The 27,478-nt window shown below is 55.8% G+C and overlaps 3 protein-coding genes across 12 annotated transcripts in view; 1 reads left to right on the top strand and 2 right to left on the bottom strand.

Moving 5' to 3' along the window:
* The window catches only part of Ttc13 (tetratricopeptide repeat domain 13), a 64,472-nt gene extending 62,246 nt beyond the window's left edge, over positions 1-2,226 (bottom strand). For all 8 annotated transcript variants that reach the window (XM_042685986.1, XM_042685987.1, XM_042685989.1 and 5 more), the window contains exon 1: positions 2,025-2,226. In XM_042685986.1, the coding sequence (XP_042541920.1) occupies positions 2,025-2,226 (202 nt within the window). The remainder of the gene's footprint in view (positions 1-2,024) is intronic.
* Positions 2,227-2,418: 192 nt separating this feature from the next.
* Arv1 (ARV1 homolog, fatty acid homeostasis modulator) lies at positions 2,419-10,398 on the top strand. Of its 3 annotated transcripts, none has more exons than XM_042685998.1 (6): positions 2,419-2,596; positions 3,509-3,628; positions 5,102-5,255; positions 6,696-6,875; positions 8,374-8,517; positions 10,053-10,398. In XM_042685998.1, exons 1-5 carry the CDS (start codon positions 2,444-2,446, stop codon positions 8,514-8,516), a joined length of 750 nt encoding a protein of 249 aa, XP_042541932.1. In that variant the 5' UTR covers positions 2,419-2,443; the 3' UTR covers position 8,517; positions 10,053-10,398. The 3 variants fall into 3 exon arrangements, with proteins under 3 accessions (XP_042541932.1, XP_042541931.1, XP_042541930.1); XM_042685997.1 differs by having other exon boundaries at positions 6,651-6,875; positions 10,110-10,398; XM_042685996.1 differs by having other exon boundaries at positions 6,651-6,875.
* Positions 10,399-11,148: 750 nt separating this feature from the next.
* Fam89a (family with sequence similarity 89 member A) lies at positions 11,149-22,307 on the bottom strand. Its single transcript, XM_042686209.1, has 2 exons — positions 22,044-22,307; positions 11,149-12,097 (listed from the first exon to the last, which is right to left on the bottom strand). The coding sequence occupies exons 1-2, from the start codon at positions 22,305-22,307 to the stop codon at positions 11,822-11,824; spliced, it is 540 nt and encodes a 179-aa protein (XP_042542143.1). The 3' UTR covers positions 11,149-11,821.
* Positions 22,308-27,478: the final 5,171 nt, after the last annotated feature.

The following is a 27,478-nucleotide window of genomic DNA, read 5'->3' as shown; positions in this document are numbered from 1 at the left end:
CTTGATGAGAAATTCTCTCTCAAGACCTGGCGGACACTAACACAAGACAGTCTTCCTAACACTGGCATGATCCTGACACCCCGGAACTGCTGGAGACAAAAGCCATCTGGACTTCTCCTCCTCGGCTGGGATCCTGGGAGCCTGTGGTTTCGCTGCACGTCAGTTTCCTGAAGCGTGAGAAGTGCTGTCATCCAGGGAGGTGTCCGTGGCTTTTCTGACAGCCGAGCCCTCAAGGCCACCAACGGGGAGGGCTTAGGACTGAGCTGGGCTCACAGCCAGCTCAGGTTCTGGTCTCCCCTCACGGTGTCCTGTGAGTGAAGTGAGACCCGAAGGGACTGGGGTGAAGTCCTCCATTCACAGGAGACGATGCTGCAGACAGAGGTCCGCGGGCGGGGACTACGGGTGACACTGGGGCAGGGACCGCATTTGGAGGGCGGCGCTGGCCAGTCACCTTCACTGCCCACAGCCAAGGCCACGCATAAAGCAGGGAGCACAGCCTGCGGGGGAGGGGAGGAGGGAATTGGCTGGGGGGGGGGTTCACTGGCTGCGTGAGAGGGACACTGCCTGCGTGAGGGGGGGAGCGCTGCCTGCGCGAGGGGGGGCGCTGCCTGCGCGAGGGGGGGCGCTGCCTGCGCGAGGGGGGGCGCTGCCTGCGTGAGGGGGGGGCGCTGCCTGCGCGAGGGGACGCTGCCTGCGCGAGGGGGGCACTGCCTGCGTGAGGGGGGGCGCTGCCTGCGTGAGGGGGGGCGCTGCCTGCATGAGGGGGGGGCGCTGCCTGCGCGAGGGGGGCGCTGCCTGCGCGGAGGGGGCGCTGCCTGCGTGAGGGGACGCTGCCTGCGTGAGGGGGGGCGCTGCCTGCGTGGGGGGGGGCACTGCCTGCGGGGGGGGGCACTGCCTGCGGAGGGGGCGCTGCCTGCGGGGGGGCGCTGCCTGCGGGGGGTGCGCTGCCTGCGGAGGGGGCGCTGCCTGCGTGAGGGGGGGTGCTGCCTGCGGGGGGGGGCACTGCCTGCGGGGGGGGGGGGCGCTGCCTGCGGGGGGGCACTGCCTGCGGGGGGGGACGCTGCCTGCGTGAGGGGGGGCGCTGCCTGCGTGAGGGGGGGCGCTGCCTGCGTGAGGGGGGGCGCTGCCTGCGGGGGGGGGGGCACTGCCTGCGGGGGGGGGCAGAGAGCTGCCTGCGTGAGGGGGGGCGCTGCCTGCGGGGGGGGCACTGCCTGCGTGAGGGGGGGGCGCTGCCTGCGGGGGGGGCCGCTGCCTGCGGGGGGGCAGAGAGCTGCCTGCGTGAGAGGGGGTGCTGCCTGTGGAGGGGTTGCTGCCTGTGGGGGGGGTTGCTGCCTGTGGGGGGGGTTGCTGCCTGTGGGGGGGGTTGCTGCCTGCGGAGGGGAAGCGTTGCCTGTGGGGGGGGGCGCTGCATGCGGGGGAGGGGGAGAGCTGCCTGAGGGGGGGAGCGCTGCCTGTGTGTGGAGGGGGGGGAGAATGCGGCTCCCCACGTGGGCGGCAGTGACGAGGTCGGCGTGAGCCTTTCCTCCGCGAACACTGCGGGAATCCTCACGTCTCACCTCCACTAAACATAAAGAACCGCCGCCAGGTGCGAGCTGAGGGATGAGGCCAAGGGACCCGGGGGAGGGGGCGGCGGGGGGGGGGGGTAGGTGGCTGGATGGTCGGGCCGGCCTTCCCAACAGAGCCCGCGCCACTGCCACGCACCGCGCACCGCTCCCGGGCCTGAGGCGCGGGCCGGCCGGCCTTCCCCCGTGAGGACCGTGAGGACCGGGGCCGGCGGGGTCCGGGCTGCCGGTCAGGCAGCGGGAGGCCGGAGGCGCCCGGGGTCGCCCGCTCCACGCTCCCTGCCCGCAGCCCCGGCCGCCCGCTCCGCACTCCCCGCCCGCAGCCCTTGCCGCAGGCTCCACGCTCCCCGCCGGCCCCAGCTCCGGCCCCGGCCCCGCTCACAGCCCCCGCTCACAGCCCCCTCTCACCGCCCCGCCGGCCCCCGTCCCTCTCACCTCCCCGCCGGCCCCCGCCCCGCTCACCGCACTCGGCCGGGTACTGGTCCGCCCAGTCTCCGGGCTGCGCGCAGCCGCCGCCGGCCGCCGGCGCCTCGGGCTTGAGCAGCGACAGCGGCGGGAGGTGCTCGGAGGCCCGCGCGCAGGCCACGGCGCCCAGCAGCAGCCAGCGCAGCGGCCCGGCGCCCGCGCCGCCCCGACCGCCGCCGCCGCGGCCCGCAGGTGCCATCTTCGCGCACGGCGCAGGCGCGGGCGCGAGCGCGAGCCCGGCGGGCGGGGCGGTGAGCGGGGCCGGGGACTTCGCCCGCCGGGAGTCGTAGTCCGCGCGGCGCCGGCCGCGAGCGCAGACCCGGCCCGAGGACTGCGAGGCCCGGCGGGCCGTGCGCGCCTGCTTCCGGCCGAGGGCGGCTTCCGGCGGGGACCGGAAGCGGGGCCGCGCGGTGGCCATGGGAACCGGTGGGCGCTGCGGGCCGCGGCCCGGGAAGGGCGCGGAGGGGCCGGCATCGGCCCCCAGCTGCTACCGCTGCATCGAGTGCAACCGGGAGGCCCGCGAGCTGTACCGGGACTACAGCCACGGCGTGCTGAAGATCACCATCTGCGTGCGTGCTGGGCGACCGCGGGGTGCGGGTGACCGCAGGCTGTACGGGGTTCACAGCCACCGCGGGCTGAAGATCTTAGTCGGGGGCTGCGCTCGGGGTGCGGGTTGGGCGGTGAGTGGCGCGGCCGGCCTGGCCTGGCCCGCGTCCGGCAGACGGGCCTCCTTCCCGATCCCAGCCGCTCTGCCGGGGAACACTGACTTCTGGGTGCGGGTGACAGCAGCACCTCGGCCCGCAGCCGAGCGTGGGGTGCAGGGTGGGAGCTCGCGGCCCCTCCCGCTGTGGCACCGCCAGGTTCCCAGTGTGGGTGTGTGACCTACCGCGGTAGTTCTACTGTAGGGGCAGCACCAACCAGGCTGCGCTTCCTACCCCTGCGGGAAGCTCGCGAGGTTGCAGACCGCCGCTCCTGGGGAGCCCCTTGCTGGCCTGGCTTTGGGGCCGTGGCGCTCGCTCCTCACGCGCACGGTCAGCACCCTGCTTCACACTGTCCAGAAGACGCCCGCTCCCCAGACTCGTGGTGGTGTGCCCCTTCGGGGTGCTCACTGGCCACCCCAGAGGCGGGGCAGGCAGGCAGCCTGCTTCACGCAGACTCCAGATCAACATGAGGCCGTGGGGCCGGCAGTGTGTGCGAAAGCACACGCCCAGACTTGCTAACATTCCGCACTCGCAGGACCGTCTGGACGCCTTCCCACCTAAAAATCAGCTTGAAGTGAAATACCTTTTGAGCACCTTGGATACGCGTGGTCCAGTTAGACGCTTAGTCTCTTGTAAAACCACTTCTTACAAACGTGGGAAACTAACTTCAGTGTATGCCCATCCACCTTTGGTGTACATGTGTAAAACAGACACTTTCAAGTCCTTTCAGATCTCACAGTATGGAGTTGTTGGTTCTAATGTTATCCTGTATTATTCCAGAAATCCTGTCAGAAGCCTGTAGACAAATACATCGAGTATGATCCTGTCATCATCTTGATTAATGCTATTTTATGCAAAGCCCAGGCCTACAGGCACATTCTTTTCAATACTAAGATAAATGTAAGTGATGTAGCCTTTTCTGATGATGCTTTTTATATTTCTAAAGAGTAACAAGAAGAGCTCGTGTGTGGAGGGCCGGTCTCTCAGCCTGATTGGGAGCCAGTGGAAGCTACCCCAGTGGGGCGGGCTGGTGGCTGCTGAGGACTCTGCCAGGGCAGCTGCTTTCTGTAATTTCCACTGGCTTTTAGTGGGCTCCCTGTACGATGTGTCAGGGTGGGAGAGAATTGGACCTACAAGAAGTAAGCAATCAGAAGAAAAATATTTAAAGACATCATTTATTGGGCTTTATGTGCTGTAGTGTATGAAGTACAACAGAACCAGTGTGTCGGCTGAGGAGCTCCCAGCCTGCAGGCTCCACTCTCATCCCCACTTCACATTGAAGGACAGATCTTAATTTGTAGGGGAAATATATAAGACGTGAAGGCAATTTGTCTGCTATTGTCTGTTTTGCCCAAACTTCGTGCTTTTGGAAACTTGCAGCTTGTTTTTGCCTCTGAATTGTTTTCTTTCCATGTATTGATTTGTATTCCTTCATTTTTAAAGTTTTACTACCAAAGGTCTGACTCAGAATAGGGGCCTAAATATAATTTGAGAGATCTCTCATATGATTTTGAAGAATATTATTAATTTAAAACTACTGATTGACCCGGGTGCCAGTGACTCACACCTGTCATCCTAACTACTCAGAAGACTGAGACCTGAGGATTGAGTTTCAAAGTCAACCCAGGCAGAAAAGTCTCTGTGAGCCTCTTATGTCCAATTAACCACTCAAAAACCAGAAGTGCAGCTGTGGCTCAAAGTGGTAGAGCACTGGCCTTGAGCAAAAGAGCTCAGGGACAGCATCCAGGTCCTGAGTTCAAGCCCCACAACTGACAAAGAAAGAAAAAAAAAAACTACTGATTGAGAGCTGGGCAGTGGTGCTCAGGCGTGTAATCCTAGCTACTCAGGAGACTGAGATATGAGGATTACAGTTCAAAGCCAGCCCAGACAGGAAAGTCCGTGGGATTCTTAGCTCTGACTGACTACCAAAAAAGCCAGAAGTGGCGCTGTGGCTCAAGTGGTAGCTTTGACAAAAAAAAAAAAAAAAAACTAAGGAAGAATGCCTAAGCCTTGAGTTCAAGCCCCAGAACCAGCCAAAAAAAAAAAAAAACACCTGATAGAAGGAATACAGTTAGGCACTTAGCTGAAATTGAAATTGCCTACACAGAACATTCTTAAAAACCAAATGTTTCAGCTCTGCCTGTTGATACTAAATACAGTGAAGGGCTGGGAATGTGGCTACTAGCAGAGTGTTTGCCTTGCATGCATGAAGCCTTGGGTTCCATTCCTCAGCACTACATAAACAAAAGGCCAGAAGTGGTGCTGTGGCTCACAGCACCCAGGCCCTTAGTTCAAGCCCCAGGACTGGCTAAATAAGTAAATAAACACAGCAGAGCACTGCTTTTCCTGACTGACTTCGTCTTTGACCGTCAGATCCATGGGAAGCTCTGCGTGTTCTGTTTGCTTTGTGAAGCATACCTGAGGTGGTGGCAGCTGCAGGATTCAAGCCAGAGCACTGCCCCTGATGACCTGATCCGCTACACCAGGGAGTGGGACTTCTACAGGATGTTCGCCATCGCATCTTTAGGTAAGGTCATGCCGCGCTTCCCAGTACTTAGCTGCTGATTAAAACCAAGTCACAGGCCTTACTGCTAAGAGGAGCTAGCTGATATAGCATTTGAGACCAAAGGTTCACTAAGCTGCTAGGTTACTTGGTCTAACAGTTGCCTTCTTTTGGTATGGAACTAGCTATACTTACCAGAGTAAAAAGTTCCATAAAACACTGTAAAACTTAATGTCAATAAAAGTCCTAATTTTTAAAGCCTGTAATCCTAGCTACATCAGGAGATCTGATGATCAAGGTTCTAGGCCAGCCCACACAGGAAAGTCCTTAAGACTTCTCTCTAATGAACCACCAGAAAACCAGAAGTGAAGGGGTACAGCATTCCAGGGACAATGCCCAGGCCCTGAGTTCAAGCCCCAAGACTGACACCAAAAAAAATTTTAAGTCATAATTGTTAAATTCTAAATTACCCAACTGAAGATTAGGTAAGCTCCATCTCTAGTAAAAACAGACTGATTGCTAGATACTGAACTAATTACATTATACTAATTCAACATAGTTAAGGGAAAAAACTTATATAGCTGATGGCTCACAGGGAAATTGGCTATTCCCCAAACTTGTATTTACAAAGTGCCTTTCTGCCAGGTGCTGGTTGCTCACACCTATAATCTTGGCTAGTCCGGAGACTGCGTTCTGCAGATTGAGGCTCAAAGCCAGAAAAGTCTGAGTCTCCAAAAAAAGCTGGACTAGGCTAGTATGGATCAAGTGGTAGAATGCCAGCAATGAGCAAAAAAGAACCAGAACCGAAAGTTTGACTTCAAAACCCAGTACCAGGGGCTGGGAAGGTGGCTCAGTGGTAGAGCGCTTGCCTTGCATGCCTGAGGCCCTGGGTTCAATTCCTCAGCACCACATAAGCAAAAAGAAAAAAGCCAGAAGTGGCGTTGTGGCTCAAGAGGTAGAGCGCTAGCCTTGAGCTGAAGAGCTGAGGGACAGCGCCCAGGCCCAGAGTTTAGGCCCCATGACCGGACCCAAAAAAAAAAACAAAAACCAGTACCAGTTTACTTCCAAAAAGGAAAAGAGAAAATGCCCTTCCTCAGAATTCAAACTTGTGGCTTGGTCAGAACTGCATTAATTTCTGTGGCTGCTTTATTACTAGTTTGCTTAATTCTCTGCTTCTTTGAGTTAAGCCAAGCACAGTAGTACACATCTATAGTCTCAGGTATTCAAGTATGAAGGTTTTGATGGAGCCAGGTCCCGAAACTCGGCATGACTTTTTTTAAATAGAAGAAAAAGAAAATTTGATGTTGTTAAAGCATTTCTTATGAAATCAGTTGACTATTTGATCTTTTAAACTTTCTTTTCGTCAGGGTATAAGCTTGGAGAAAGACATCTATATTTTTATTTCTCATTTCCTCCTAGAACAAACTGCCTTTTTTATTGGCATTTTTGCTTTCCTGTGGCTAGAACGACCCAGGACAGCAAAGAAAAAGCCCAACTTCTTTCTGCTGCTGAAAGCGCTGCTGCTATCGAGCTATGGGAAGCTGCTGCTGATCCCGGCGGTCATCTGGGAGCACGACTACACACCACTGTGCCTCAAGCTCATCAAAGTGTTCGTGCTGACCTCGAACTCTCAGGCCATCAGAGGCAAGTGTGCTTTTATTCTCCCTGCTCCGCTTCCAGCCTACAGGGAGGCTCGGACACACTATGCCTGCGGAACACTAGGGTTCTTTGTAGGACTGTAACATGACCAATGTCTGCAGTGTGCTTTACATGACAGGCACTCGGTATTGTTACGTGACCACAGCACTTCTGTGTCCAGAATGCGTCTGCCTGTATCGTCTGGGTGCCGTGGGGCTGTGGGATCACCTTGGGCTTGTCTGGAGTAACAGGCTGGGTAGTTGTCAGTCAGAATTACATGCCCGGACAGTACTCCTCTGTCCGGAAATGTGTCTTCACTTTCCCCATGCACTATGAAAAGTACTCTTCCAGATGAACAGCTAGGGTTCATGAGGTCCCTCCAGTACCATAAAGCCGTGGTGAATGAACCTGCATCCTGGTACTTCGAATCATAATGCAGAGTGGAACGCTGCCGCTGTTTCTGTTATTGGTTCAAACTTTTTTTTTTTTTTGCCGGTCATGGGCCTGAATTCTGGGTCTGGGCACTGTCCCTGGGCTCTTCAGCTCAAGGCTAGCACCACAGTACCACTTCTGGCTTTTTCTGCTTATGTGGTGCTGAGGAATTGAACCCAGGGCCTCATGCATGCAAGGCAAGCACTCTACCACTGAGCCACCTTCCCAGCCCTGGTTCAAACTTTTTTGAGTCTGTTCAGGCAGCAGCCTGGTGTTGATGGTGTAGTCTGAGACTCACAGAAGGGTTGTAGATGGACACACAGGAATAAGAAATATAAATAAGGACAAGGGCAGATTTCCCCAAAACAGCTTCATGAACACATCACAGGTCACTTTACTAAATGACTTCTTTCATTTGTACTTGGATTTTGAGCTCAAGGCTGTGTGTTTGTGGGTGCTGGGGTCTGGGACGGGTCAGGCAGGCATGCTACCACTCAAGCCCCTTTTTGCCTCTGTCTCACTGTGCCAGGCCAGCCTGGCTTCTCCATAACTGGAACAAAAGGTGCACACCACCATGCCTTGCATTGATTGAGATGGAGTCTTAGGAACCTCGTTTGCCTAAGCTAGCCTTGCGCCATTGTCCAATGAACTCTGCCCCCAGTGGATAGGTTACAAGCTATGCCACGCTTGGCTCATTTAATTAAAACAATTTTTTGGGGGTCTCTTAGTGTCTGTCCTGGGGTTTGAACTCAGAGCCTAGATGCTGTCCCTGAACTTGTTAGCACTCTACCACTTGAGCCACAGCCCCATTTCCAGCTTTGGAGATGAGAATCTCAAGGGCTTGGCTGCCTGGACTGACTTTGAACCTTGATGCTCAAATCTCAGCTTTCTGAGTAGCTAGGGTTACAGGCCTGAGCCACTGGCCCCTGGCTAACTTAAATTCTTTTGGGCTTTTGTAGCTTTTTTTTTTTCCAGGGCCTTGTGCACGCCGGGCAGGCGCCCTTCCGCTGGGCTAAACCCCCAGCCCCTAATTTAAATTCTTAAGAGCATATCAAATATCTTTCTATTCCAGTGACTTTGAACATCAACCGCATGGTCTCTCTGCTGGCTGTGCTGAGTGGCTCCCTGCTGGAGAGCGCCATGGTCTACTTCTTCCAGCGAGTGGAGTGGGACATCAGTAGCGACTGCGCCATCTATAAGTCTCAGGACCTCTGAGGTATGGGCCATGCACACTGACACCATAGACCCCCAGTACCACAGGTGTGCAACACCACACGTCTACTGGGCTGCATCCCTCCCCCAACACCCCTCCCCCCCAGGACTGGCACACATGGGTCCCGGGGTTCTCCAGTTCTGTTTGTCATAGCAAAAAGTCCATGTGGCTGCTTCTGGGTCTTATCCTCACTGTCAGACATCTCCATGCAAGCCGTTCCTGCCATGGTGGGACCTCACACTCTGAAGTCCACTGGCAAGGCCTGCCACCCAGCCCAGCTGCCCTCCTCCTCTCTCGACCACCCTGCGTCTTGCTACCTCTTACCTCGGTCCCTTGACCTCAAGTTTTTCTCTGCTTCTGGCCTGCTTGGCCTCTCCTGTAACCCCTGCCAGCCCCCTGCCACTTCACCATCTTCCTTTTTGGGTCTTCAGAGATGCTGTTGCTTCCACAATGGCTCTTTCTGCGCACGCTCACGCACACACACACACCCCACCCCTGTTTTATTCTGCACCAGGCTGAGCCTGCTTCATTCATCCCCTTCTATGCTGCTTTCCTCTGGGTAAGATACACATTCGCACAGCTGCTGAGTCTGCAGTCCAAAATCCCATAGGAAAGCTGCTTTTCACAGGGCTCATCCTCCCATCCAGTGTCTCCTCAGACACATGCCCTTCCCTGCCACCTCTTCTCTGCTGGGCAGAGCTCTGTCCTCTAGCCCTCTGGGAACCCTTTCCAAGCCCCAGGCCTCCAGCTCTCTACACAATTGCTGGTCTCTGTTTCTCTCATTAATGCAGGTTGGGCAGGTCCTGCCATTTCCAAGGACAAGCAGCTATGACGTAGAACTCAGTGTCACCACCTCCCCCAAAATAGAATCCTTTTTTGTTGTCAGTTGTGGGTCTTGAACTCTGGGCCTGGGCACCGTCCCTCAGCTCTTCAGCTCAAGGGGAGCCCTCTACACTTGATTCACAGTGCCACTTCCGGTTTTCTGATGGTTCATTAGAGATTAGAGTCTCATAGACTTTCTTACCCAGGCTGGCTTTGAACCATGATCCTCATATCTCAGCCTCCTGAGTAGGATTAAGGCGTGAGCCACCAGTGCCTAGCTCAAAACAGGGCCTTGACTGCCAGCTCCCCCTGAAGTGCTCCTCACTTCTCCTCAGCCTCCCCTGCAGTGATCTTCACTTCTCCTCAGCCTCCCCTGCAGTGCTCCTCACTTCTCCCAGCCTCCCCTGGAGTGACTGTGTGGCTCAGCCCTCACGGTCTTCTGCACTGTAATTGGGGTTTTCCTCCCAAGCCCGTTCCTCGGCTCACCTCTTCCCTTTCAGAGGTCACTCTCTGGGGGACACACTGTGCCAGATGGCACTGCAGCATCTGCGTCCATCTAGAGAGCCTCCTCAGGTGGCATTCCTCAGCTTGCCAGACCTGGTATTTCTCCTGCTCTCATCAGTGCCTCTGGCTGGCAGGTGTCGCTTAAGGTTAGGACAATAGGCTTCCGTACTTAGTAACACTTAGGAGCAATGTCCTGTATCGCACGGTCTCAGGCTCCATGCTGGTGCGTCACTGAAGTGTCCCGTGCTCAGTGCCCGTGTCTGCTGCAGCCCAAGATCCTGCTGCCTCAAGCATCGCTGTGGTACTGGCAAAAGGCGCCCTGACCTCCCCGTCACCAGCTGCTGATCCTTCTGCACACGTGAGCAGTCGTCAGACGCCCAACCAGTGAGGGGAAGCGAGGGCCTTGTGGTGTGAAGCAGAACCCAGAACCCCCTTTCCCCCCCAGCAGCACCAGCACTGAGAGAGAGAGTACCCCAGGGAAATCCTTTAAACTCAAATTTCTTAAATATTTTGTTTTTACTATAGTGGAAACATTTTTCTCAATAAAGTCTTTCAAAAGAATCAGACTTGATAAATTGTTTAACTCAATAACAAAGCTGCTTGCTCTTTCACATCAGCTGACCAAAACCAAAGCATTAACTTATATACCCTGTGGGGTGAATTACATCTCAGAAAAGCTATTAAAAAAAAAAAAAAAAGATGTGATAACAGTAGCCCTATCCATTTGTTTGGAATTTTTTGTGGTGTTTGTTTCGTTTTTGGTGCCAGTCCTGAGGCTCAAACTCAGGGCCTGGGCACTGTCCCTGAGTTTTTGTGCCCAAAGCTAGTGCTCAACCACCTGAGCTACAGCTCACTTCTGGCTTTCTGGTGGTTAAGTGGAGTCTCATGGACTTTCCTGGGCGGGCTGGCTTCAAACCATAATTGTCAGATCTCAGCCTCTGAGTAGCTAGCATGACAGGTATGCACCCCCAGTCCCCAGCTTGTTCTGTTGTTTTTGAGAAGGCGTTTGGTACCTTGCCTCGATCAATCCTGGCCTGTCATAGGAGGAGGTTCAGGCCAGGCGTGATGGGCACCCTGCCACAACATAAGCAGACAGGAGGAGGCTGGGCCATGGCTGGGCCATGGGGGACACACGGCAGGGAATCCCAGCTGGCACTGCTCCCATGATGACGCTGAGCGCCCGTGCGCCAAACTGACAATTCATGAACCCTTGAGTGAGGGTCAGCTGCAGGTAGCCTGGGCAGACAAGGGTCCGCCCCCCACTTGGAGTGGACTTTCGTTCAGGTTAAGAAAGCTGAAGATTCTGAGTTAATAACACAGTAACTGCTGAGCACATTTATCCTCATGTTGAATCCAAAGTGACGTTCCTGTCAGGTGTGTTAATAAATATACATTAAGTATACATTAAGGCTTTCAGTGAGCACTTGGGGGAGGGGGGAGGCCCTGCAGTGTGACACGCTGGTCTACATCTGTCTTTAAAGACAAACAGCTACCTTACTACATGAGTGATAAAAACACTGCTCGTCCCAGTCCAGCCCTGCACACAACCTCCCCTCCTCCTATCCCTGAGGGCGGAGTGAGTAACCGGGAGGGTTGGGGAACAGCGGTCGGACTGGCAGAAATGCCTGCTTCAGCAGGAAGCTCTTAGCAGGCCACCTGGATAATGAATGATGCAGCTTACAATAAAGCTGAACAAAGGATCTAAAAACTGACTAGACAGCATGCTAGGAGGTGGTTTGCATACCTCCCATTGGAAGCAGAGACCCTAAACCACAGCTTACAAATAACCTGTGGCCAGTCACCACACAAATGCCAGCGAAGGCCTTCCACCAAGCTGACAGAAGGTGAGCCTGAGCCATAGCTGTTGGGACAGTCTGCACCACCAAGACGACCGTGCACACACCCTGCATGGAGGGCCGCCGGCCACGGAGGGGCAGTGGTGCTTTCTTGTGGGAGAAGTGCTGCCCAGCCTGTCCAGGCCCTAGATGGACTCCAGACCCCAGTCGCTACAGGACAGCGGGGCCATGGGCAGTGTCAAGTCCCGGGGTGGGCCTCGGCGTCCGCACTCCTGGAGGGATCTCTGCCCCTGGAAATCCTCCTCCTCCTCCTCTTCCTCCTCCTCGAAGAAGCCGTTCTCCAGCACATAGGCACAGTCCGGGCTGGCAGCCGCCTGGCACGCTCCTTTGTACTCCTGAATCGACTCGTAGAGGCTGTAGAGCTGGCAGAGCAAGGACATGTCCAGCTGGCGGAGGCCAACCTAGAGGAAAGAGTGGGGAGGACAGATGGCATCAGCACTGGACTTTGGTTGGGGCTAAACATCCAGCCAGCCTGGAGGGCCAGCACACGGCTGCCTCCCGTGTGGAACACCGCAGCGCACTGCCTGCATGCATTGGTTTCCGGTGTGGAGAACACGGGGCTGTGTCATGCCACACTGACACTGCTCCCATGTCTGGGAATGGTCAAAACTGTAGGGGTGAACCCAGCCCATGGGGTCCGCCCCCCTGAAGTACCAGCACCGAGTCTCAGGGAGCCTCGCTAGCCTCACTGGAATGTGAGGCTCGGGGCGGGAATCCGCTCTCCATGAAGCGCAGATAAGACCCACATTTGGCTGGCCTGCCATATGTGGGGACCAGGCATGAGAGATTGTGAGGGACAGATTCTCCCTGCCACATGCTGTCCTGGGAGCATCGGGGGTCAGACTCCCCTCTCCCCTAACAGGGCTGGTCCTACTGGAGATGGCTGTCATCTGTCCCTACATCAGCCAAGGCCGGGTGAGGCGTGGCCTTGGCAGTGCCTCCTCGGCAGTGCCTTCCAGAAGTCGCCTTCACAAAACAGGTGTGACGGAACACTTAGCCACAGAAGTGCTCAAGTCATCCATCCCACTGCAAACCAGGGCAGGGCACTCGAATCTGTCCACCCCACAGAGAATGTCCCTGGGCCTGGAAACCCAGGGGAGCCTTCAATGGGCACAACAGGGGTGGGGGTGCACACTGGACAGAAAGCCAGCGTACCTCTGGACCTGCAAAGTGGCAAAGGTGAGCGGCGCTGCCCCCTGCCCTGGGCAAGTGACCCTCCCCTGGAGACCTCAGCTTCTGCAAGATGGGAGGGACTTCTGTCACAGGGCTGCGGGGTAAAAGGAAACCAGTCACCACTCAAGATGCCCACCTGTGTGCTAGGGCCAGGGACGTGTCCACACTGACTCGGTGGTACATTCAGCTTCCACCATTGCCAGCCTGGCTGTGTGCCCACATAAGACAGCCACGTAAGATACCTATGTATACCCATGCACAACAGAGGGAGCCTGAGGCCCAGGAAGAGCCTTCACCCAGGAATACAGCCAGGACCCAGCTGCAGGTGCCTCACACCGCAGCTGTGCCTCGTCACCACACACAGAACGACCAACTGGCTCTGGTGACCACTCGGTCACCTGACCATCTAAGCAGACTGGAGAAAGCACTGGAAAAGTCTTCTCAAGGAGAAAGCTGGACACAGATGCACTCTGCTAGTACCCTCGTGACTCCTTGTGCTTCTAGAACACCTAAGAGAAGCCTTTCTTGGGAAGACAGCGTGGTGGCAAGTTAGGGCACAGTCCCTAGGCCAGCTTGACCCTTCTCACTAGCTCTGTGGTGGACCACACCTCCGCCACCATAGAAGAGAAGACTGAATCATCACCTGTGCCCCAGCGGAGTGGGCAGGGCTGCTGTTCTATCCACATGCATGGTGATGTGCATGTAAGCACCTGAGTGCGGGATCCTAGCCTGTTCTCAAAGGCAGACCAGGTTCAGTGGCTTCTGATGCATAGCTACTCCAGGATCCCTGAGCATCACACAGGCCCCACAGCTGGGCCATTCTCCACTGCTCTTGTTGTCTCCAGAGCTAGGGTTCAAATCCAAGGCCTTGCCCACGGGAGGCAGGCACTCTACCACCAAGCTACCTCTAGCCCTCTGAGTTTTAAACATCACCAGTAAGTCTGATGGCCGGTCTCAGTGAAACCCAGCAGACTGAACACAAAGGTCTCTATCTCCTCTAAGCCACTTAAGTCTCCAGGCTCCTGTTCACAAGCCTGGGGTTTTGGGCCACCAGGCAGCAGAGACCGTGTCTTAAAAGAAAAGAACAAAATGAAAGAAAAACAACTCCCCTTCTGTAGGTGAATATTTCTGTCACAGTTCACATTAGAGAGCTCTGTCACTCACTACCTGAGTCCCTCCTCCACTCCGGCTCCTATCTTCCAGGATTCTTCTCAGAATCAGATCTGAACCACCATGACCTCAACTCTCTGAGGTCAAGGCATCTGACTCTTGTACTATTTAAGACAAGGAATGAAACCTTTACACAGCTGGGCGCCCGTGGCTTATGCCTGTAATCCTAGTTACTCAGGAGGCTGAGATTTGAGGATCACAGTTCAAAGCCAGCACAGGCAGGAAAGTCTGTGAGATTCTTATCTCCAATAAACCACTAGAAAATCAGAAGTGGTGCTGTGGCTCAAGCGGTAGAGACATTGCCTTGAGCTGAAGAGTGCAGGTAAAGCACCCAAGCCCAGAGTTCAAGCCCCACGATGGACAAAAACAAACAAATAAAAAACCCTTAACAACCTCACATTTCCCATTCACTTAAAAAACCACACATGAGAATCTCATCAGATCCTGAGCTCACTTCTCCCAGCTGCCGTGACCCAGCAGGGCTGGGGACCCCAGGACTGTACTTCCCACCTCAGGATCCCTTTAGGAACCAACAACAAAGATGGAAGGAGCACTGTGCAGATGCAGCGATAAATGGCCTTCCTGGGTCACCTGGGTCCGCAGAACCCTGCTAGGTGTCAGCAGCTCTGCCCCCCATGCCACCCCAGCCCCCCCCCCAACCAGACGCAATGCACGCATGGCTCCAGGCTCTTTCTCAGCTGCCAAAGCCTCCACTAGGCCTCTATGGGCGGCAGTGACTCACAGCTGCCTGTCATGGGTGGGACACTGGCCTAGAAATGAAAGTCTGCCCCACCTAGAGACAGCAAGGGCCTACACACACTCATTACACAGCCAGACACGTGCCCAGGACCTACACACATGTGCACACACACGCCTGTGCGTGCCCCAGTTCCTCAATGCCACCTCGTTCAGGCTCTAGAGGACACTTGCTCTGACTTGGCAGAAATCCTCAGGACTGCTAAACCTTGCACGAACAACCCGGACATTCTCTCAGACACCCGGTACTCCCGGAGGCTGTCAAAGGTGTCCACTCATTTTCCAGGGCAGCTGAAGACCCTGGGCAGCTGGCTCAGCTCCTCCTCAGTGTGGCATAGGCACTGCCCAGCTGCTCCCACTGAGGCAGGAAGCCAGGGCACTACAGGAGAAAGGGAATCTGTCTAGAAAGGAGGAAGTGGGGGAAGGAGGTAGGGTACAGGGGCCCACAGAAGGCTGGCCAGACATGGGTGGTGCTGGGTGGAGCCTTGGGTCATGACATACCACAGGAAGGTGCAGTGTTAGACAGGCAGCCCAATGTGCCCCTGCAACCCAAGGTTTCCCTATAGAAAATGCCATCATCAAGTCACCTGTAATTCTAGTACTAGGAGGCTGAGATCTAGAGGATCGAAGTTGAAGGACAGCGTGGGCAGAAAAGTCCATGAGCTCCATCTCAAAAATAATCAGCTCAAAATCCACCTGGAGGCATGGTGCAGGTGGTAATGCGCTAGTCTAGTCGAGTGCACAAGCAAGCCAAGGAAACACTTGAGGCCTTGAGATCAAATCCTGGTACCACCAAAAAAGTAAAAAAAAAAACAACCACCCAACTTCTACCTAAGAGAAGCCAGAGGGCAGACCAGGCTTCCTCCTGTGAGCTCCCGGCTCTTCATTGCATGGAGGTGAGGCTCAGCCTTCCCACAAGGCAGGGGTGCCAGGGGCAAGCTGCAGGACTGGAGAACTGCTCAGGAGCTGCCCTGCGTCTCCCATCATGCGGTGTCCCTTGGCACACTGAGCCACACAACCATCCCCCTCTGCCTCTGCAGAGACAAGTGACCAGATCTGACAGACACCATTCTCTGAGTGGGGAGCTGGGGTCTAAGACTCCACCAAGGAAGCCACAGCATCCTCAGGGGTCCCCAAGGACAAGGGTGCCTCCTCGTCGAGCTGTCCTCTGCAAGCACTGGGGAAACATTGAGACAGGCTCTGAACACACAGAATTCTCCACCCTGCACATGCCACCCTTTATTCTAGACTGAGAATACAAGGGACGATCGGGCTAGTTTCCATGGCGGTGAACAGCCTGCTGACATCCTTTCTTTTCTGTTCAGGCTTCCTGCTTCCTTCCTGGCCATTCCTTCCTCTTCCTCTCACCACCCCCAACACCCTCACCGCCTCCTGCCAGGTGGCTCCCTAGCCTCAGCATGCCCCACCCCAACCTGCTTCCTTTCACTCCGCGGGGCCAGAACTCCTCAGCTGAGATAGAAAAAACACCAGGTTCAAGAAATGATGGTGTAGCCAGGTGCCAATGGCTCATGCTTGTAATTCTAGCTACTCAGAAGGCTGAGATCTGAGGATCATGGTTCAAAGCCAACCAGGGCAGAAAAGTCCGTGAGACTCTTATCTCCAATGAACCACCAGAAAACCGGAAGTGGTGCTGTGGCTCAAGTGGTAGAGCTCCAGCCTTGAGCTGAAGAGCTGAGGGACAGCGCCCAGGCCCAGAGTTCAAGCCCCACAACTGACAAAAAAGAAAAAGAAAAAAGAAGTGGTGGTGCAAACTGAGTGTGGTAGGTCGTGTTTATGATTCCAGCACTCAGGAAGTTAAAGCAGGAAGACATGTTTGAGCCAGCCTGGGATACAGAATTAGCCCAGTCAAAGAAGTGATAACAATGCAATCATTCCAAAGAAGTGATCAAGATGCTGCGATCAAAAACACACGCTATAGAAGAGTAAGTTCAGCATTGTTCTACACACACACACACACACACGTGAATGCACGCACATGCACACACACATGGGCAAACTTTTCAGTGGAAAACAAATGTCTGAGAACTTTCTGGAAAGAGGACTGTGGGGAGAGCACTGCTCAGCCAGCTCACAGCCTCCCGGGGTCCTCGGCTCCCCCTACCAGCATGTCTGTCATTAACAACGGCAGGGCAGGGTGAGGTGCAGGAGGCCAGTGCTTGTGGCCTAGGCGAGGCCCTGAGCTCCATCCGCATCCCAGAAAGGAAAAAAACAAGTTCATCATGAGAGGAAAACACACAACAAGTAACAAGTCACACTCACTCCGAGGAGGCGCACATCCTCCCCTCTGAAGTTCAGGACAGCTAGAAAGTTCATTTCTAGAGGTTCAAGGCACACAAACAAGTCCTTGTTTTGACATGGACACTGATTCTGTAAAGCTGAGGCCGAGGGGGAGGACGCAGCCCGGCCAGGGAGCACTGAGGCAGAGGCAAGGCAGGGCTGCAGCGGCAGGGCCACGCTGTGGCCCCGTGGACAGCCTGGAGTCCACACAGACAGGGGTACTGGCTGTGCTTACGGGGCCCTGGTTGTGTTTCTCTCTGTGCAACCCACATGGACGCTACTTTCTAGTGCAGTGCTTATGTTGTTTTTATGAAAGGGGGATGTGAGATGAATACTTTAAAAGTGTGTTATAATATGTATAAAAACAACATAAATCCACAGGAGAAAGGTTAAGTAACACGGACAGTGCTAATTTGATCAAAGTACATTGTATATGTGTCATAAATATCACAATGAAACACCTTTGTACAGTTAGTTTATGTTAATAAAAATTTTAAAATAGCCAGCGCTGGTAGCTCACACTTGTAATCTTAGTTTCTCAGGAGATAGATCTGAGGATCACGGGTCAAAACCAGCCCAGGTCAGAAAGTGTGTAAAGACTCTGCTCTCCAATTAACCACCAGAAAACCAGAAGTGGCTCAAGTGGTAGAGCACTAGCCTTGGGCAAAAGAGCTTAGGGACACCTCCCAAGCCTCTAGTTCAAACCCAACACACAAGAAATAAACAGGGGCTGGGAAGGTAGTTCAGTGGTAGAGTGCTTGCCTTGCATGCATGAGTCTCTGAGTTTGATTTCTCAGCACCACATAAGCAGAAAAAGCAGGAAATGGTAGAGTGCTAGCCTTGAGCTAGAGAGCTGAGGGACAGCACCCAGGCCCAGAGTTCAGGCCCCACAACTGACCAAAAAGAAAAAGAAAAAAGAAATAAACAAACAAATAATGAGTAGGCATCGGCAGAGGGCTGGTCAATCCACCCCAGCAATCTGGGAAATGCCCCACATCTAATGGAACCATCCAGCTGGTTTCACAGATCGAAGTGCAGGGGGTGGGGGGCATGGGCCTGGGCGAACACAGCGGGTGGGGGGGGGGGGTGGCGGGGGGTGAGGGCCTGCAGTGCCGATATCACAGCTGTAGCCCTCAGGACACCCCTGCCAGAGCAAGACAGGGGCTGGGGACCCACCCCTCCGGCCCTTGCTGACCACTCTGGCCTCCTTGGTGGCACAAAGGCCCCAGGCATCAGGTCAGCTCCACTTCCAGTTGAGGCCTTCCCCCTGGTACACCTGACCTTCCAGAGCTACAGCAAAAAGGAGATCAGAGGCCAGAGGCCAAAGCCCAGAGAAGGGGACGGTGCTAAAGGCCCCAAGGTATGGAAACACCTGGACTGTGCTCTCCTGAGGTCTGCTGATGAAAAGGTACTCAGCATGCTAGCAACGCACGCCTGACGTCTACAGTACCACACGGTGCCTTTAACCGAAGGAGAATGGAAAGGTTATGTTATTCGTAAGACACGTACGTATACATTTGGTAAATGACACAAATAGGTAAAGTAGTAGATCAAAGTTAAAGGTGGAATAAAAAATGCTTTTCAGTTCTTCAGATCTGCCTGTGTGGCTGCAACAACCTTCACTTGGAGATAACTGCAAAAAAAACTTTCTTTCCTTGGGGAATCCAGTTCCACCCTCTTGATTAAAACAGTCCTATCCCAGTCACTATTAACTGGTCCAGGCTGGCCAAGCTACCGGAACTGGCGTCTGCCCACTGGAACTAAGTGTGGCCAGAACTGAGCCTGGACCTGTCTGGCCAGGCAGCTCCAACAGGAGGACACTAAGGGGGAGGGGAAAGAGCTGCCCACCGTGGGCTCAGCCTGCCCTCCCTCCCAACACACCGTGCCCTTCCTAGCTCCTCCTGTGGCAGAAAGCTAGTTCTGATTGTTTCTACCCCTCAAGGAGACTTCCACCACGGAAACAGAACTGGTGTGGAGCAGAGTGGGATGCTGCTGCTCAGGGCTGCCTCCACCCACCCAGCAGGTGCTTCCAGCTCCCAAACAACAGCCAGCCATCTCCCATCTGCCCTCCACCCTCCAGCCCTTCACACCTTCACCCAGCCAGGGCTGCCCAGTGTGATTCAGAAACAGATTAACAAAGGTTTTCAGATGGACTCTCTCAGCGGTTGCTTCAGAGCAACAATTATGGATTTGATCCTCGAGCTTTCTCTGGAGCTTTCCAACGGGATCTCTTGAGAGGCTGCTGGGACTCTTGAGGCACAGAATTTCACAGATGTGGGGCTGGCAGAAAGGAAGCAATGCCACTCGGAATACAAGCTCTAGCTCATGGGACAGGGTGCAGTCAAGGATAGGCTACCCCCCTCCCCCCAGGACTCCCGGCCTCTCCAACCTGCATAGATTGTGCCCCTGGCCTCCTTACTCTCTGTCCTGGAGGCAGCACATTCACTTCCAGCTCCAGGCTCTTCAACAGGTGCTCTCTGCACCCAGATTCATCTTCCAGCCTCCAGCTCCCCTTCTCAAATGTATAAACAGGCGTGCACTGCTGTGCAAGCCCCACCAAGACAGCCACTCCCAACAGCGACAATTCAAATGGCATGCTGCCCTGACGACCCACAGATGGCACACTGCCCATGGCACGCTGCGCTGACAACCCACAGACAGCATGCTGCCCACGGCACACTGCCCTGAAAACGCACAGAGGGCAACACTGCAGAGAACCACAGAGGGCACACTGCCCTGAGAACCCACAGACGGCACACTGTGCTGAGAACCACAGACGGCATGCTGTGCTGAGAACCACAGACGGCACACTGCGCTGAAAACCAAAGATGGCACGCTGCTCTGAGAACCACAGATGGCATGCTGCACTGAAAACCAGAGATGGCACGCTGTCCTGAGAATCCACAGACGGCATGCTGCCCTGAGAACCCACAGACGGCACGCTGCCCTGAGAACCACAGACGGCACGCTGCCCTGAGAACCCACAGACGGCACACTGCCCTGAGAATCCACAGACGGCACGCTGCGCTGAGAATCCAGAGGGCACACTGCGCTGAGAACCACAGACGGCACGCTGCCCTGAGAATCCAGATGGCACACTGCCCTGAGAATCCACAGACGGCACGCTGCGCTGAGAATCCACAGAGGGCACGCTGCGCTGAGAATCCACAGACGGCATGCTGTGCTGAGAACCTGCGCTGAGAACCACAGACAGCACGCTGCCCTGAGAATCCACAGAGGGCACTGCGCTGAGAACCACAGACAGCACGCTGCCCTGAGAATCCACAGAGGGCACATTGCCCTGAGAACCCACAGACAGCACACTGTGCTGAGAACCACAGACGGTATGCTGCACTGAAAACCAAAGATGGCACACTGCCCTGAGAACCACAAAGGGCACACTGCCCTGAGAACCAGAGATGGCACGCTGCCTGAGAATCCACAGAGGGTACTGCGCTGAGAACCACAAATGGCACGCTGCCCTGAGAACCCCACTCCCCTTCATCAAGGCTCACTGATACACAGTAGCACGTGCCCCTGCTTGAAAAGCTGCAGGACACATGGACTGAGAAAGTGTCCTGCAACAAGTGTCCCCCAAAGGCACAGAAGAATGTACAATGCAATCTTGTGTGTGCATCCCGTGTATGTGTGTGTCTGTGCACACATTTGTGTGCAAAAATATAACAGGACTGAGCTCCCAACCCATAGCCTCTGCCACCTCCCCCTCTGGAGTCCTGGGACCAGACATGTCTGCTACACTTGGCACTTTGCCATTAAGGAGATATCCCAAATCAGTGATGATCATCTCTGTGCTAAGACCGTGATGCTTCTTGTGTGTGCTTGAACTGGGGGGTGAGCTGTCCCTCAGCTTTTCTGCTCACGGCTGGGGCTCTATCACTTGAGCCACAGCTCCACTCACACCTTCCGTTGGGGGGGGGGGGGGGGGATTAACTGGAGATAAGAGTCTCAAGGACTCTTTTGCTAGGGCCTTTTGCTAGGGCTGGCTCCAAGAGGTGATCCTCGGATCTCAGCCTGCCGGTCAGGTCACAGATGCGAGCCACCAGCGCCTGGCTGTCATTTTTCGCTGTTCTGCTCCGACAGATTTTCCATAGCAGTGCTTGAGTCGTCTCTAACCACTTTTTTTTTTTTAAATCACTTTCCTGGGCTCTCACATTAAACGTCAATCCCTGTGGCTCTTCAGTCGCTGCCTCCGCCGCCTGGCTGGTCTGGGGGTCACCGGGAGGTGGAGGCGGACCTGAGTCGCCCTGGGAGGACCTGGACACCGCTAGGACATGGCAGCTGCTCCCGGCGGCGACGGGGGCCTAGCAAGTGGGGGGCCCGAGGAGCAGGGCCGCCGGGGGCTGCGGCCCCGCGCCCCGCCCACTGCCACTCGTACCCAACATGGCTGGCGGGCCGGCGTGAGGGACTCAGGAAAACCCTTCCACGGGAACTAGCCGTGGCCTCGCTGCCGCCTTCCAGTCTGTCCACTACGCGTCGGGGCCGCGTCCGGTGCGGGCGGCGCGTCCTGGTCGCGGGCGCGGGCGGAACCTGCCCGCGTGGGGTCCGAACCGGCCCGGGCTCCGACCCCCGTGATGATTTAAAGCGCCCGGTCCTCCGGGTCGCGATCCCAGGGGAGGGCGGGGCTCCCGCGTTCACTCCCCCCACCCCACCCCGGGGAGGACCCGGCCGGCGCGGGCGCCTGGGGCTGGCGGAGGCCAGGAGGCGGTGGGGCCGGGGGAGGCCGGCGCCGCCCGCCCGCCGCCCGCGAGCGCCCAGTGCGCTTCCGGCGCCGAGGCCCGGGACCTGGCGAGCTCCAGACCCTGCCGCCGCCGCCCGCGCGGGAGCCCGCCCCGCCCGGCCCGCGCCTACCGCCCGCCCGCCGGCTCCCGGGCGCCGGCCCCGCGGCGGCGCGGGGACTTCCGGAAGCGGCCCGCCGCCCCGACGACTCACCATCTCCTTGCGCAGCAGCGCCAGCGCGGCGTCCAGGTTCGGGGGCCGGGCGCGCCCCGACGCCCGCGCCCCGCCGCCCGCGGTCCCGCGGCTCAGCTCGTCCTGGATGCGCGACTTCTGCGCGTACAGCCGCTCCAGCCGCCGCCAGCCGCCCGCCGCGCCGCCCGCTGCCGAGTGCAGCAGCCCGCTTAGGCTCTTGGGCAGCGGCGGCAGCCCGTCCACGCGCAGCCCCCGGGCCGTGCCCGCCGCCCCGGCCTCGTTCATCGCGCGGCGCCCGGCCACGCGCCCGCCGGGGGCCCGAGTCTTCGAAGCCCAGACGGCCCCGCCCACTTTCCACCCGCGCCGCCCCACCGGAGGGCCGCCTCCTCCCGCCCTCCCAGAGGCTCCGCCCCCAGCTCCAGCCACGCCCCCACGAGAGCCCAAGGTCCTCCAAGGCCACGCCCCCTGCAAGGTCCCCGGCTCCCCCGAGGTCACGCCCCCAGCCCCGCTGGCCCGCCCCCTACGAGAGCACGGGGCTCCCAAAGGCCACGCCCTCAGACCCAGCCACGCCCCCGCGGGAGCCCCGGGTCCTCCGAGGCCCCGCCCCCTCCGGGAGCCCCGGGCCGGCGCGCCCTTCCCGCGCGGAACGCCCCTCGGCCGGGGCGGTCAGGCTCCGACTCCGGCTCCGCCTCAGCCCTCGGCCCAGGCCCTAGTGCAGCGGGACGGGGAGGGCGAGGAGGAGGAGGCTGGCTGTGCGGGCCCCGCCCACCTCGCGGCTTCTCCGACGGGGCGAGCGCCGAGCCGCGACCGCCCCCAGGGCGCCGCTCGTCGTGGGGTGCGCGGCGGACGCGGGCGCCGCTCGTCGTCGGGGGCGCGGTGGAGCACAAGTCGCTCAGGGCCGCGGGGCTGCACGGGCCTGCCGCGCATTTCCGCCGCGTGTCCCCCGGGCGGTGACCTCCCGTGACCTCCCCGCGCCGGCGCCGCCCCATCTTTGCTTCCGGGTCTGTTTGGCGGAGCTGGCGTGGGGAGTGGAGCGCGGACGCGCCGGACCCCCGACGGAGGGAGGAGCGGGCGCCAGCCTCCCGCGGGGACCCCAGGTCCACCACAGCCAGCGCCCCGAGCCGCCCTGGGGTCACGCCGAGGCCCTGCCCTCGCCAGGCGGCCGGCCTGGCCTCCGCCTCGTCCTGAAGCCCCAGAGCAGGTCTGGTCGCCAGGGTGGCGGCTCATCCTGTAATCCGAGCACGGATGGGAGGTGTGAGGCTGGCGAAGGGAACGCTAATCCAGACCGCCTAGCCAGACCCTGCCGGAGGAAAACACACACACACAGACATCCACCTACACAGACATGCCCACACGCGTGCACATACAGACATGCACACACAGATGTGCACACACGTGCACATACAGACATGCACACACAGATGTGCACACACGTGCACATACAGACATGCACACAGAGACGTGCACACAGAGACGTGCACACACGTGCATATAGACATGCACACACAGACATGCACACAGACATGCACACAGACGTGCACAGACATGCACATACAGGCGCGCACATAGATGTGCACAGACATGCACACACAAACTGCACACACACGTGAACACACACAATTTTGTATTACTTTGTCTCCTCACAATCTTGAATTTTAATCCCAAATCTTACAGTTTAGTAACCGTCTGCCGCAAGTGCTGAAACTCAGGAAGGCAAACAGACCCAAGGAGCAGCAATCTACTTTCCGAGAAAGAAAGGGGTGAGGGTGGAGAACTTTCACTGTGGACCTCCGTGTGTCCTGTGCATTGTCACATCAAGCATCCAATAAAATTAAAAAGGCTTTTCAATGAGTTTGTTCTTAAATATGTGTAATCGAATGAATAGAGTTTGTTCCTGTGAGCCTCCCTCCGCTACGCTGACAGCCTTTTGGTTTGGTGGGGAGAGGGTCTAAAAGTAAAAGTGTTCAGTCCATACAGAAATTAAAGCTGTGAGTAGGGGTCAAGTGGTGGTTTTCAGACTGCAGCGGCTGCTGCTCCAGGATTGGAGAATTAGACTCAGAGGCATGTAGTTATGTTCTCTCCTTTTAATCCTGTGTGAGTCCTGAAAGAGAGAACACAGCAAACTAAAGGTCATCCTGTTGACCAATGTCCAGCTGAAGCAGACTCTCAAAAGCCCCCTTCATGCCCCACAGTGCTTGGAAACGCCCGTTGGGAGAACAGCTTCACAGACACCAAAAGCGTGGAGTTGTCCCAGCTGGCATCGCTCACGGTGGACAGGAACAGCAAGAAATGAGGACAGAACCCACTGAAGAGAAGGGGGAGAGGACAGAGGCTTCTGGCATCCTCTGGAATCTGCACAAAGAAGTGTCTGGAACCAGGAGCAGTGGGCAGACACATCAGTGCAGTGAAAGCAAACTGAGCTTCATTCAGCCCCACAGATTGGCCTGCCAGAGCCCCAATGCAAATCCCGTGTGACAAAGGACAGTGCAAATCCACAAGTAGGTCACTGCCCTTCACGAGTCCAGGGGACAGTCCAGCCCCAAAGTTTAGCTAGCCGGTGAAACTAGTACACACACTCACTCTGGCAATTCCATGCTACCTAAAAGTGACGTTTAAGGCAATGACACATGTAATGACTGTAGAGTCTGATGTTATTTATGTATTTATTTATTTCAGTTGTTTTCTGACTTACTATTGGTCGTTCATTCTATGTGTGGCCACAGAGCTCCACTGCAGGAGTGTGTGCAGACACACTCACTCTGGGGCCCCAACTAAAGACGTGATGTGTACACACCAGCGCCAAAGACCTTACGTATTTTCAATGGGCCTCCATCCTTCAGACGCTGAAAGGAGCCATAAAGTTGGCAGTTTATGCATTTTATTTGTGAAACTTATAGACCTTAACATCCAAAGAATGCTTTCCAGCCAGGCACTGTGGATCAGACCTGCCTGTAATCCTAGCTACTTAGGAGGCTGAGATCTGAGGATCATAGTTCACAGCCAGTCTGGGCAGAAAAGTTCTTGAAACTCTTATCTCCAATCAGCCAATTAAAAGCCAGAAGTGGAGATGTGGCTCAAGTGGTAGAGCTCCAGCCTTGAGCAGAAAAGCTAAGAGACAGTGCCTAGGCCCGATGAGTTCAAGTCCTAGTACTGGCAATAAATAAATAAATAAATCAATCTTCCAGGACTTTAACCTGTGCAACACTACATGCTTTCTTTTAAGAAGTATATAAAATTTCAATTTTTAAAAAATAGATATCTGAACTGTAACCCCTCTGCACAACATCTTTATAATAAAAAAATTTCAAAAACAGATATTTGTTTTTAAGGTGATAATGATGGATAACGCAGAGCAGATAGGCGGCCTGTGATCCCACTCTCCCTCCTTTTCCCACGCATTATCTCCCTTGCCATCATCCTTGCTATCATGCTGGGCTAAACTGTCAGAATACATGTTATTATCCTCCTGCTACAGGAGAGCTTACGGGCAGCCTAGGGACAATGGGCCTAATGAAGGAAGGCAGACCTGGCTCCAGACACCCTGATGGCAAAGCTTCTGGTCCTTCCCGGGAAGTGCAGAGAGGCCTGGAAATCCTGCCCACTGTAAAAGACATAAATACTGCGAGAAACCTTTCTAGAAAAGGAAGAAAAATGCCTTCATAATGAATCCTCTCTCCCTGCCAAGTCCAGCAAAGACTAGACTTTGCTCCATTTCAGGTGGGTGATTTCCAGAGGTGAGGAGGCCCTAGTTTATCTGCTAAACACACACACACACACACACACACACACACACACACACACACACACACACACACACACACACACACACCCAAGTCAGGCCAGGAGAGGTGGTACATGCCTGTGACCCTAATACGTAGGAGACTGAGGTAGCCTGAGAAACATAGCCATACCCTAACTCAAAACAAACACAAACACGGTTGCCCCAATAAAACAACCAAAGGAAATAAACAAAAAGTAAAAGCCATTTACAAGCCATGAGAGAACAAGGCAGCCATGGAACTACACCAGGACGGACAAAGGGTGAGGCACTACCCAAGCCCGCAGGAGATGCCACGGTCCAGGCAGCCCCAGGAAGGGAAGGGAGAAAGGGGAAGAGGAAAAGAGAGAGAGAGAGAGAAGGAGGGAAAGAGGGAAAGAAAAAAGAGAAAAGAAGTCTCATTTTGGGCCAACCTGGACTCCATAGTGAAACCCAGTCCAAAGGATAGAAGGGAGGAAGGGAAAGAGAGGGGAGGGAGAGGAGCAAAGAAGGAACTTTCATATCATAATATTCAAAATGTGACCTTCTACAACCCTCACATAAAGCCCGTTTTCCAAAGGTTTATGACCTTCACCGACATGGGAGGCAGTGCTGCTCCCAGACACCTATTCAGACCTGGAGGCCCTTGAAGGATCCACAGGATTCCTACCACAGCCCTTGGTGCGTAGGCACTGCGTCCCATTCACCCCTCTGAATCCATCACACCTTCTCTCACCTGCCCGGGAGCCAGGAACCTGCTGTTGCTCAGTCTCAGTGGCTTTGTTCCAGCGGGACTGGCAATGGGAAAAGCAGCAGCCAAACACCAGGTGGGGAGAGGGGGTCAGGCCTGAGGGCTGGCCACTGGCCCTGTCCGTGGGCCAGCCCTTGAAAAGGAACACACTTTCCTGCTCAGTACTTGCTGAGAGACTCCTCTGTCCATCTTCCCAGGGAGATTGAGCCCCTTTCGGAAGTAAGCATGAGAACGCTGAATTCATTTGCTTTTCTTTCGCCATTTTATTTGCTACTGGAAATGGAGTCTATTGGTTTTAAAAAGGATGTGTATGCTATGGGTCTCTGAGTCCAACACGTTGTCCTCTTCTATATACCTTGTAATTTTTTAGTAGTTCTTCACCTCCCCCCCCCACTTTCTCATCTTCCTGCATCGTCCCCACCTCCTCTCCCTTTCCTTCCTTCCCTTTCCAGCTACCTTTCCTCCTGAGAGACATCCCAGCTGGGGAGGCCCCTGTGGTATTGTTGGTCTTCAGACTGCCACCAGAGTCAGGGGCTCCTGAAGCAGGCAGGTCTGCCTGGCACGGATTCCAGAACCTCACCCGTGGCTCAGTCACACTCTCAGAATGGTGCATCCCAGACTGATGATCCGGCCTCTCCTTCCTCGACTCTCTCCACGGCATCCTGGGGATCCCTTCTCTCGATCCAGGCCAACGCCCTTCGCTGACTTCTGGGGTAATTCCTTTCACGTGAGGCCTTGGGTCAGACAACCTGCCCAATCTTTTTTTTTTTTTGGGTCCAGTCGTGGGGCCTGAACTCTAGGCCTGGGTGCTGTCCCTCAGCTCTTCAGCTCAAGGCTAGCGCGCTACCACTTGAGCCACAGCACCACTTCCGGCTTTTTTTCTTTTTGCTTATGTGGTGCTGAGGAATCAAACCCAGGGCCTCATGCATGCAAGGCAAGCATTCTACC

The sequence above is a fragment of the Dipodomys spectabilis genome, unplaced genomic scaffold, assembly GCF_019054845.1.
Source record: "Dipodomys spectabilis isolate Male_0828 unplaced genomic scaffold, ASM1905484v1 ptg000096l, whole genome shotgun sequence".
NCBI lineage: Eukaryota > Metazoa > Chordata > Mammalia > Rodentia > Heteromyidae > Dipodomys > Dipodomys spectabilis.
This window is presented reverse-complemented; position numbering and strand designations above follow the sequence as displayed.

Bases quoted from the DNA above. Each gene is read 5' to 3' on its own strand.
- Fam89a (XM_042686209.1), bottom strand. From the start codon at position 22,307: ATGAACGAGGCCGGGGCGGCGGGCACGGCCCGGGGGCTGCGCGTGGAC. The intron at 12,098-22,043 runs GTGAGTCGTCGG...TCTTTCCTCTAG, and splicing joins CGCTGCTGCGCAAGGAGATG to GTTGGCCTCCGCCAGCTGGA.
- Arv1 (XM_042685997.1), top strand. From the start codon at position 2,444: ATGGGAACCGGTGGGCGCTGCGGGCCGCGGCCCGGGAAGGGCGCGGAG. The intron at 2,597-3,508 runs GTGCGTGCTGGG...GTATTATTCCAG, and splicing joins TGCTGAAGATCACCATCTGC to AAATCCTGTCAGAAGCCTGT. The intron at 5,256-6,650 runs GTAAGGTCATGC...ATTTCCTCCTAG, and splicing joins GTTCGCCATCGCATCTTTAG to AACAAACTGCCTTTTTTATT.